We start from the raw sequence: 13,125 nt of genomic DNA, 5'->3' as shown, positions 1-13,125 counted from the left end.
AAATTTAGTATAATTTTTAGCTTGTGAATTAAAAATATGTTTTAAAAACGTGGCTTTTTATTTCAAATACGAATTATTCTCGTAAACCATAAATAAATTGAAACCAATACGATAATAGAAAATTTAACTATGTTATTAATGAATGTTAAAATTTATGGAATTAATCAATTAAGACAATAAAAAAGAAATAAAAACTTACACATCCTTTAATGATAATGGTGGACGAACATGCTTTGTAACAATATTCTTCGGATTTGCTAAGTCAGCTACTTTCAATGTTACTTCTGGATTTTGTGTGCCAGGTTTTGGATATCTGAAAAACGAAAATTTTTTAATTGTTATTATTAAGAAAAACACAATATTTTAGAAAATAATTTAATTTTTATAAATAACGACACTGACATCGTCTTGAATGGAAATTAAGATACTAGGAAATTAGATAAAAATTTAACCTAAAGAGTTTGTCGAAACCTTATAAAGTCCATATGATTATTAATATTTGAGTATGACGTTATTTAATAATTGTAGTGTATACTCAATCGTATGGACAACTGATATTTGTTAACGTGAACTATAGCATTTCCTGTCGGTCTAGTCTAAATTATTGGTCCAGATCTAACCAAAACTAGAAAAATAGATTTTTATATATGCACATATGTCCTTTAAAATTTGAACAAAATTATGGATGTGATCCGATTATAGAGATATTATAATCGGACCATATGAATCCTAAATTTAAAAAATTATTTGGAATTATTGAAGCTTAATGATCTACTGCTCTTTGTAATATAATTTAATAGTACATATTTATTATGTATTAATGTTAAAATTTTGAAATTCACTATGCTAACCTCCCTATTCTTGTAATGTATACAAGTCTTTTGCGAAATTAAATTGCTGTACAAGAGGAAAATAATTTCATACTACATTTATAATTTTTGATTATTTCAGTTTACTTAACACTATCGATATTGAAATTATTGATTCAATTTGTAATATAAATTTTAAACTCAATTTTCAATCTCGAATTTCTTTATAGAAAGACTACATTCTTGGAATTTTTAATATGTCTTTTCAAAAAAAAAGAAAGAACTCTAAAAGTCATAAATCCTTATTTATTAATTTTTGTTTATACTGAACCTATTAGTACACACTATTAAAATTGTTGTTAAAAAAAAAGAAACAATTTCCAACATTATTTATAAAAAAATAAAAGTTTACAAGAAGCAACAGAGAACAAAAATAAATGTTCCACACAGACATATTTGCCAGAAAGGGTTTTTGCAAAGTTCTTTTGAAAATCTTTGAACGAAAAAACAATTTACCTAAAAAGGACTTTTGAATATTGTAATGATAATAGTAAAGACATTAGGTAAATATTTGGGTTTTTCCTAGAGAATTTAACAAAAAAAAACATTGTTCTCAAACAGAGTAAATATTTCATACAAGTTGATACGAAAAATGCTTGATCATTGAGAGATTTAGCCAAACTATGATCGTCAAAATTATTTCAATGTATAGGAAAATAGAATCACTAGAAGCCTCTTTAATATTATTTGTTATTATATTACTATTTAATTATATAAAAATTTTTGAAGGAAAGATTTGCTGAAAATAATAGTAGAAAATATAAGATTAGTGAGGAAACCGTAAATATTACAAAAGTGTTGAGATTACTTCATTACTATTAGGCTTTGGCCGTGTTTGTTAACAATTAAAATTGAAATTCTTTGAAATCTATGGTAGAATGCGTTTCTAATTAAATTTTATTGCTACTATAGATTTAAGGGTATCCGTTCTAACTGGTGTATATAGCGACTAACATCCCGAATAAGCTCTTTGGAAAGGTTGCTGTGAAAAATAAAGAAGAGGACACATTGAGTAGGCTTCTATGATTGTTTTATTCGATATTTTTGCAATATGCGAACGTAAATTCTAATCTAATCGATTCTCAAGACTTTTGAACTTAATTGAATTAGAAATGTGGTAAATAAATCTAGTTTAACGTTCTATAAACGTCTTAATTTAATCTCCTGAATATCAAGAAATAATTGAATGACAATTATTGACAATGACTGTTCTGTACATACATTCCTTTGCCTAAAAGAATTTTAATATTTCTCCTGATTTCTACTATAAATTTGCTTTAAATGAGCACCTTGTAAAAATACATACATTTAAATGTACGGGAAAACATAATGTGTTATATTATATTATACTATTATAATAGTATAACTTAAATGAGAATTGTAATATTCTAATTTCCTACTTTGAATTTTAAGTAGGAAACAAAAAGGACATAACATACATATGGAGATTAAAGTTTGTTTTTTTTCCATAATGTATTATTTTAGTAAATGTGATTGTATAAGGATAATAGGCATTTTCGCTTTATTTCACTAATATAACTTTATATAGAGCAGGAAATAAAAAAAAAAAATAAAACTAGAATGATACAAGGATTGTAATATTAAAGGATTTCTAACTTGTTGTATGCGAGTACAAAAAAAAATTTTATACAGGATGATTTGCACAAAATATTAAGAATTATAATTAAAGGAAACTTCAATTTACATAATAAAATTTGCAAATCCATTACTTTTATTTAAACATTTACGTGGTATTGGAAAGGAATAAATTCTAGTTTATGATAATAGATTTGGATTAGAATCGTATACATATGTAGTTGAGATCCTTGAGAATTATATTGTGATTTTCAATAAATTATAGTAATAATAATGACAATAGAAAAGGAATTCTTGGAAACAGATTTGTTTTGCTAATGTTAAGTGTAAAATTCAAATTATTTTGTAAGAAGTGCGTCGACAATATTTGAAAAACTTGGAAAATTCTTATAAATTGGTAACAAATATCTAAATTGGAATATATTAGAATTTTATCTATATTATATTATTTTGGTAAGTACAAATTTTGTTTTTAATCGGTAAATTAATGGTTTGGTATTTTGCTTCTGATTTATAACAAGCTAAAGCCAAAAAACGGCAAATATGATTGTGTCAGCTTTAAAAGAAACATTCAAATAGTTTAAGATTTATGTGACAACTACAACAAATCACAAGCTTCGAATATATTTGCGTCTAAATTAAATTGTTAGCTTTAATGTTGTTGGCATACTCAACGTGTTGATTAAATCGAAGATAATTAAGGTTCAAGTCGTAATTCTTTTCTCTACAATAAAAGGAAATTTTAGGCAAGCCCTACTTGTTACATTTTTGAATAATGCATAAAATGAGTAAATGGACGTGAGTTATCTGACTCATAATTGAACATTGCTTATTAACCGAAACAACGAAAAATATAAATTACACAAATTCTTCAGAAATCAGAATCACAACATACTTGAAATATGGCTTATATTGCTGGGTACGTAATATTATTTTCTTCTACAAATTATTTTGCAATTCCTCTTCATTCTTTGCTTGAATCATTTATATACACTGCTATGCAAAGCTTTCAAATTGTTCACTTTTTTGATGGTTACATAAACCTTTTAAATTAGTTTTACTAAAATTGACTTATTTAAGTATTTTAGTTAAAAATGTGCAGCTTTATGGTTTTTTTTTTCCTTCGCCATTAAATTCAATTGTAAATTTATTTTTTAATTAAATACCATACTTAAAAAGAAATTAAATCCAAAATAAAAAGAAAACAAATAAATTTCATTTAAAATTTTACTTTAGAGAAGAGCAATTAATTTTTCATTTTATCAATATTCTCAATGTTTTTCAAAAAGATTTTTTGTGGCGGCTATACGATACACAAAAGAAAAACTTTTAAAAGCGTCTAATAGAAAAATAATATTGCGATAATTTTAAAAGTTAAGAGTAAACAATTGAATCAATAAAAAACCAATTGCATCCTATTCTCTTTCAATATAAAGTATCAATAAAATTTATTTGATATTGTTTGATAAAGCATCCATTAAAGTCCATTAAATTTGCTATATGGAAAAAGAAATAAAGGATTTATGATGTTAGTAAAGCACTTATACTACTATTTTACAACAAATTATGGAAGTGATGATGGCAACAAATCATAATAATTATAGTGGTTTTAAATTTCCTTTTTTCAGTTTTTCAATTGCTTTCTTAAAACACGAGTGATTTGAAGAATGAATGTTGTTGTAAAGCATTATTTCTTTTCCTATGTTTTTCTTTATTGTAAATGAGACTAAAATGGGGAGGACTGGAGATGAATGATTTAGTTTGTTTTCTGTTTACCCTTCGCTAGCAGAAGTTAATCCCATTCGGTTTTGAAAAAAATCAAAAAGGCATCGAATAACATGAAGATTATTGTTTTGCATGTCACTATCATACACGACACAAGATTAAGCATTATTGTTAATTGTTCAAAAAAATTTGAAAGGAAATTACTAATACAACAATACAAAAAGAGAACATAAACTCATGTTTCTTAATTCTGGAAGTAAAACAGTAATTCGAAGGTCATGTTTTAATGTTAGTTATAGCAAATTGTGTTACAGAAGATGATTGTTTTGTTAATTAGTGAAGGTTAGTATTGGTACAGGATTTTTTTCTAAAACAATTTTCCCTATGTAAAATCCGGATCTGAATATTAAAATTAATGAAAATCAAGAAATTTTCGTAATTTAGAATTAACGCAATATTTTGTTGCTGCTCTTACAAATCATGTGGTTAATTTTGTCCTATTGTAATAATAACAGGTGACCGGCACTGTTCTATTTAACATCTTTTAATTTTTAAAAGCATTTAAATTGAAAATCAATTAAATTTTATACATTCATCAATAGAAAATTGAATTTACTTTTAACAATTGAAATTAGCTTTTATTAAATATTTAGTATGAAAATAGTTAAAGAGTAGTTAATTAAAAAAAATAATGAGTTCGAAGTGATATTTTGGATTGGTGCATTAAAAATTGCAATTCAATGAATCAAAAGAGCAATTTATTTTAATAATGTACAAAATTAAATAATTATTAATTAAAACGTAAATTTGTATTAAAGGAACTCAAGTTCATAGACATTATATTTACTCAAAAATTTAAGGTCACTTAAAAATCATAGAAATTATAAATAGAATGGTATTCTATCTAAATGTGATAGAATTGAAAAGATTCCAGAAGAAAACCAATTATAAATTTAATTTTAATGGAAAAATGCAACTTTTTAATTAAATTTTTTCTGTCCATTATGATTGCTGGACACATTCATTATTGTAATACATTTGAAAAGTTTTTATAAATAATAATTTTTCCATTAAAATTTTCAATTTTTAACTCAATAGCAATAGGGTTATTGCGGAACAAATTGAGTAGTTTATTTTTATTTTGAAAGTAGCGCGAATATGACCATTTACGATCTCTCGACTCTTTTGGTTTCTTCAGAAATGATAACGTAAATAGTTCGAGCTCTAGGAAATTATATAGTTGTAGGAAAAAATAAATATACATAAAGTGACACATTGTTATTTTGGCACATTTTTAAGTTCTTCTAAATGCAAAGGTTTCAATTTGCAATATTTCATTTTAAATGAAAAGTCACCTTATAATAATGCGATTCAATTAATTTGAGCAAATTATGTTATTACTAATAAAGTAATGTAAACAGGCCCAGTTCCAGTACCCTATTCGGGCCCTAAAAAATGCGGCCTCACTTTAAAAAAAATGAAAAATAAGCAACAAATTTTTGTAATTTTATGATGCTGAATGCAAGATTATTCATAGAATTGACGCTTAGAATTAAAAGTTCAGCTTTTTGTTTTGCAATGTTTTGTATGCAGAGATATGGTATCAAGTTAGTTTGGTTGTAAATAGAAAGAAAAAAATTTTTGTAAAACACATAATAAAATAAATTGGAAAAAATTTTAATTTTTCAAAATTTAGGTTTTTTTTTTAATTTAATGGCACCTCTGCTAACTGGTGCCCATTGCAAATGCTTACTTTGCATAAATGATAGATCCATCCCTGACTGTATACACAATCAAAACTTAGGTAAAATTTCTTTGGTTTGGTGTGTTTTACTAAGAAAATTTGGGAGTACTAAATCAACGACATTTAAACAATTTTAGTCAACAGTTGAACCTTAATTTTTATAAAATTTTCAATAGATCAAGACCCTATACTTTGAAAAAATAAAATTTTTTTCTCTTATTTTTTTAAATAGTATGAAAATTCTCATTTAAAATGTTGCAAATTGTCTAAGAGGAAATAATGAAATTATAATGCAAGATGTGATTTTTATGGATGCCTAATTCTTTTATATAATATGCTTTTTTGTACAATTTCTGCACATACTCGTATACATTTCTATACAAATTTATATGTATGTAGTTCTTACATTATGTTCTTGGTGTTTTACTAATTGTATTTTGTAGAATATAAAGTGCTTTACATTACGATAAAATGTTCTACAATATGGGACGGTAATTTAATGCTAGCACACAACTACCTAGGTAACATTATTATTGTTTAGTAGAAGAATAAATGTAAGCATAATATGTATACCTTTAACCTCTATTACATATGATTGTATGTATATATTATGTAAGTTGACTTTTTGCTTACAATTTTAAATAAAGAACCACATTTTTTTGTATTTATTTCAAAAGAACCACATATATAATTAAATTTTGAAATTTTAAAAATAACATTTTAATTTCAAAAGAAAATTACGAATGTCTGGGAACAAAAAAAAAAAACATTGAAAATTTTGTGAAAATTCAATTTCTTTAGAATCACATACTCGTGTACCTGAATTAAATTTCTGCACATTAGGTATGTATATAGACATGAATAGAACATTTTAACAATGTTATTATTTCCCGGAAGCTCTTTAATTTTAAAATATTTTAAAATAAAATTTTGAACGGAAATTGTATAAAATTGTTTTTATATCAACATATGAGCAATACTTGTATATGATAGCTTTCCATCTTAACGTTCTTTAAAATGTGCATCAAAATAATTCAAATGGATTACTCATAGAAATTCACAAGCTGAATAATTTGTTATTCAAGGTTTTGCGAGAAAAATGAATTCTTTAATTAATTTATTAATGTGTTACACATTAAATTAAGTGGGTTCTAAATAAAATTTTTCATACAACTTGTAAGAGAAATGTCAGCTAAGTGAAGCTCCTTTAAAACCTAATATAAAACCTGAGTTTAATTTTTACTTTCGTAAACTTGTTCCGCGAATCAAAGTGGCAAAATTACTCAAATATTCAATAATTATTAATTTTATGTTAAAGAAAAAAGTTTGAAAATTATGATTATTTGTGATTAGCAGTAAGAAATTTCTCAGTGTGATATAGTAACACGATTGGGATCAAAGCTATACAGATAATTCCCTCACACGCTCACTGCGAAAGAATTTCTTTCCACCTTGCTCGATTTAAATTTGCCTAAATTTCTAAGCCGAATTCCGAGACAAAATCTGATATTGACCGTCTAATATATGCATAAGATTCGGTATTAAGAGAAATTGAAGTTTCGGCAAATTTATCTTAAATGACTTGAATTATACTGGAAGACGCAATTGAAATAGTCCCAATCGCACTGAAGCATGCTTTTTATACTTTTTACTGTATAACATCGAAAGTAAGTTACTTTTATTGAAGAAATGTAGTTGAAATTTTAAATAAAATTGAGAGTTACCAAATTCGTCTCAAGTTACCAAAGCGTCTCACATAAGTATTACCGCCATAAAAGTAATTAAGAAATGGTATTTTAATATTAGTTTTCACTCACTTTATAAATTTTTATTTTCTAAGAATTTGAAAAATAGAAAAATTTGTCAAATTTCTCAGCAATTCTAATAATACTCATATGAAATTATTCCCCTGCTTCTTCTTCTTGTTTTTATTAATGTTTCAAATTTGTATTTTTCGCACAGCACTTTACTTTTTAAATTGATTCCTTCATTTTCCTTTTATTTTTCTATTTCGGGCAACCGAATTTTTTTTTTTCCTTTTATTAATGTTGTAAATGTAAAAGCCATGTAAAAGGTTTCCTTTTGTTTTTAATGAAAAATTTTTCGTTTTGTTTCTCTTGAGAATTCCGAATAATGATTCTCTTTTTTTTCCTGTGCCTGCGATGACATTTTTATATAAAAAATTTTTTTTTTTATATATTTACCGACCGTATTATGTAAACAATAGGTAGGTTATGTGATGGCAACAAATTTTGCATATCGAGTTTTCGGTGGGAACGTACTTCTCCATATTAGGGAAGTGTAAATAAACTATTTTTAGCAACCTGTCGGTCTGTCGGTCTGTCCGTCTGTCGATCTGTCGGTGTGTGTGTGCACGCGTGTATCTCAAGTTCGGCTGAACCGATTTTGATGAAATATTATATGTAAGTTTGTTTCCACCATGGCACGGATCGATCAACTTTTGGTATATATCAGGCCTCGGGAACTGCACTTTTTAGCGGGCCTGTTTTACATTTTTGAACATTTTGAAGAAAATATTTAATCGATTTACTTGAAATTTTATATATAAGCTCAGCTTGACCGTCCGCAAAAATTCGTATGTTTTGGAAGAAATCAGGCATCGGCAACTAGACGTTTACTACGGGCCAAATATACATTTTTGTGTATATAAAGAGAAATAATCAACCGATTTCATTGAAATTTAATATATGAACTCCTCGTATTAAAACAATGAAGATATAAATTTTTTGGAAAGATCAGGGCTCGACAACTAGACGTTTACTACGGGCCAAACATACACTTTTGTGTATATAAAGAGAAATAATCAACCGATTTCATTGAAATTTAATATATGAATTCCTCATATTAAAGCAATGAACATATAACTTTTTTGGAAAGATCAGGGCTCGAGAACTGATTTGCTGGCCGATTTTACATTTTTTATCATATCCACAGAACAAATTGATGGAATTTCTTGAAATTTGATATTTGAGTTCTGGTTGTTACCCAAACTAACTGGCGAGCATTTCAGGGAATTCGGGTGGCACAAAGCGAAACTCTACTAAGAGCCAAATTTACATTTTTCTAAGTATGTTAACTATAAGCTTACTAATGTCCTAAAAATTGGAAAGAAGTATTTAACAGACATTTTTATAATATTCTGTAACACTTTCATTTAACTAGACAATACACAATGCGGTCGGTTATGTGCTGCCTACATCAGATTTTTTTTATGTGTAATCGTTACTAAAAGGATAAATCTAAATTTAGGGAATTTCTTATATGTTATAATATCTTCATTCGCATATTTAGGGATTGTTTTGTGATATTAAATTAAAAGAAACCCTTATAATTTCGTGAAAAAGATTGTATGACAAAGTTGCTTTGAGAATAGAATAATATTTTGCTACTACGTTTATCTCGAAATTTTTGTAATTATATTTAGCAAATTTCGTTCGGTAAGGAGGTCTTATGTGTTCAATATTGTTCAAAATAGAAAATTGCAATTTCATACACAAATTTGTCTTTTTATAGGAAATCTTAGAGGAGGTGAAAATTTTTATTAATTTCCATCTTGTTGGTAGGATTCCTAAATATTTGACTATTGGAAAAATAGCAATATTTGTTGGAGATGTTTGAGTTTTAAATTGTAGCAGATTACTGATACGCTTTATTTCGCTAGTTAAATTTTTTGTACTACTTTAACGTGCTTCTATATCTCCTACAAATTAGAATAATTCCAAGTTTCCGTGATTGTTTTCATTGAAATTTTACAAATTATCAAATTTCTATGAAAGGAGAGGTGTCTTACAGTCAGAAAATACGTCATATTTGTATTTTAAATGATTTGATTAACCGCCAAATTCAAGCAATTTATGTTAATGATTGCTTTAATTTTTGTCCTTTCAAGTTTTTTTGCGACATAGAGCTGTTCCAAACATCTTAAAATTTCATTTAACCATTTAATTACATATACGCTTTAATACGCTTATTATACTGAAGGGTACTAAAAATTTTGGTTTTCATTTAAACTATTTTTATGTTGATTACGTTATATGGCAGTTAATTTTAATAACTATTATATTTTATGAATCATAATTTGAGGTTTCCTTAAAAAAAGTATATATTTTAAAAATTAATTATAAACAATTTTTTATGGTGATGATTTAGGTTTATTAAAACTAAATAGACAATTATTTTGTACATGAGTAAAGGATGAAAATACACGTTCTAACTTCATAACGTTATGAAATTATTATGATATCTATATGTATGTAGGTAGCGGATTCAAAAACTTTTCCTTTCACTCATACAAGAACATAAAATTCATTAGTTTTCCATTCTAAAAAGTTATGAAAATTTAGCTGGGGAGTGAGTTAAATTTAATTTAAATTTTTCTCGAAAATCACGTTCGTTCTTCTGTTAAGTTAATTTTGTTAGAAAAATATTTATGTGTTACTGATTTTTATCGAATGTTTATTATTGCAAAGGATCTATGAAAAAGTTGAATGAATGTTACAACCACATTAATGAGAATACTTAGACCGTGTATTCATAAATTTATTTGAGAGATAATAAAAAATCACTAAAAATATTATATTTTGAGTTTTAGAATGAAAATATGATGACGAGTCTTTCAACCTTTTTGGCACAAATCAGCATTGCACGTTCAAAACTTTACCGCGATTCCAATTTTTTATGAGAGTTGAAAATTTCAAAGGAACCTTGATATAGTATCGAGTTTTAATAGATTTTTAATTAAAAATAAAAATGGTGGCAATAAAACTTGTCTAGTTTTATTTAGAATGTTTTATAAGACTTTTACTAATTTCGGAATATTATTAAATATTTTGAGTATAATGACTTTTAGCACGATATTGATTTTAGATATCATTCATTTCAAACAAATAAATTGCGTCTACTCAACAATGCCCCATTTTTAAAATTCAATGTGGAAATACTCCAATAACAAATAATTGAATCTGAACTAATAACAACCATAATATATTATGTGCCTAATTCATATTCATAGAAATTTACGCAATTCGATCACACTTACTATTTTAAACCGTCTTTATCTGTCTATAAAGGGAAAATTTTGCTCGCAGATTGTAGAGAGGAAAATCATATTAAATCTAAGAAGTTTGGTAGATAATAAAAAGTCGAAAAAATAAAAGTCAATGATCGAAATAACCAGAGATACCAAGATCGAATTAACCAGAGTTAGAATTGGCGGCACGCAATCAGGTATCTTAGTTATCAGCTCATTCCTAACATAATCCGCATTGTGATCTATCGACCTGTTCCAGTTCTCCCTAACAGACACCTGCTGCAACAAAAACGGCGTAACAATGTTCCCCGAAATAAGTTGATGAATGAAAACCATGTCAAAGATTATCCTACGAAAGTGCAACGTCTTCAAGTCTTACAATTATACCCAAAATTAATACGTCGGTCAGTTTAAAATAGGCTGATTTTGCTAAGATTGTGATTCCAATTTTTAATTAATGTAGAATTCACAACCTATTGAATACTAAGAACTTTAATAATACTATCGGTAAGAAAAGTTACTTATTTCATGCACTCATCATTTATGAAGTCATGCTTATAATTCGAGTCGATTTTATAGATTTAAGATAAATAAATGGAGTAAACACTTCAAATCAATGAAAAATTGATAAAAATACTTCCCTTATTTATTTTATTTAAAATATTTCCGTTTTGTATAAACGAACACACCATTAGTCTTAAAAGTCCTGTCAAGAAAATTACCACCAGTATTATGTTATATTGATAACTTAAAATTGTTATAATGTGGGTTTCATTTTAAAATATGCTATATACGAAATTTTTATGTGTGTTTGTGGACATATAGCAAAACGTGCTGAAGTGTCATGGTATTGAATTCACTTTGATATCGCTATTATAAATTTATTTTATAACACTTTCTCTTAATATTGAAAAAATATTTCATGATTTGAATTTTAAAAAGGGAATAACAAAATGAAAATAAGGTGATTGTATGAAGGACGAAATTTTCCTTATTTGTATTATTTTTTATATGTTGCTCCTTCTTATATACATTTTACGATAAAGTAAAAAAATTTTACAAATTAACTTGAAATTTTAAAGAAAAAATATCGAATGTAATGTTTAAATAAAAGTAAAGGTAATAAAAACGTTTTAGTTGTCATTTATTTTACGGATTTAACATTTTAGAATGTAATAAAAGCAACACACACACACACACATTTTAAACATATATAGGTAATAATAATGCCATGGTATTGAAGAGATGTGAGTCTCATACTATATGAAAATGTAAATATTTAATATAAGTGAAGTAGATTGTGAAAATTTAAATTTTCTAAAGGATTAAATTAGTTATAAAAGGGGAAAGAAAAAGAAAAAGAAAACTAATCATTTTGATTGTGCAATAATAAAAGCTTCAGTTCATGTGGATTAAAAATTAAAATAAGAATTTTGTTCATCAGGTAATCAAGAAGAATATTGCTATATTATAAGCTAGTGTACAAAATATCTAAAGGAGTGTGTGACTAATTTGTGCTACGTGCTTGATTAGATAGTGACACTTATGAAATTACTTTGTACGTGTTTTGAATTTTTTGCTTTGCAATTCAAACTTTTTAATTTTAATTTAAAATTTCATATTTTTTCAAATTAATCTTTTTTCAATTAATTTTTAAGTTAAATTATATGAACGGAAACTATATAAAACAAAAATGTTATGCAAACACGTCAGCAACACCATTTCTACTTAAAAAAACAAAATTACTACCAAAATTTTCAAACACTGGACAACATGTTTTACTTGTCATTCTAATGGCTATGCAATTAAAAATTTGAATCAAAAATTGAATTGAAAGTGTTCACCACATGAATAAATTATTTGTTAGGATTTCTTTATTTTACTTCGGAAATGTCAACACATTCACCTTTATCTATTAGAACTGGACAAAATTAGAGAATATGAGAAACATTATCCGAAATTTTTTAATTTTTTTTATAAATAGCACCATTTCTATTATCATTAATGTTGTAATTCAAAAAGAAAGCAAAAATCCACAATTTTTTTCCGATCAAGTCAACTTCAATTTCAATTTTTTATTTTACGAGAACAACTTATTATTGATAAATTTTTCAAAACCAAAAGTAGAATGCCCTCGAAAA

The 13,125-nt window shown here is 26.1% G+C and overlaps 1 protein-coding gene across 5 annotated transcripts in view; it reads right to left on the bottom strand.

Annotated features, from left to right (window-relative positions):
- The window catches only part of LOC129606053 (inactive dipeptidyl peptidase 10), a 178,137-nt gene that overhangs the window by 21,734 nt on the left and 143,278 nt on the right, over positions 1-13,125 (bottom strand). For all 5 annotated transcript variants that reach the window (XM_055516111.1, XM_055516113.1, XM_055516112.1 and 2 more), the window contains one exon: positions 200-313. In XM_055516111.1, coding sequence (XP_055372086.1) covers positions 200-313 — 114 coding nt within the window. The remainder of the gene's footprint in view (positions 1-199; positions 314-13,125) is intronic.

The sequence above is a fragment of the Condylostylus longicornis genome, unplaced genomic scaffold (assembly GCF_029603195.1).
Source record: "Condylostylus longicornis isolate FDR11 unplaced genomic scaffold, ASM2960319v2 ptg000017l, whole genome shotgun sequence".
Classification (NCBI taxonomy): domain Eukaryota; kingdom Metazoa; phylum Arthropoda; class Insecta; order Diptera; family Dolichopodidae; genus Condylostylus; species Condylostylus longicornis.
This window is presented reverse-complemented; position numbering and strand designations above follow the sequence as displayed.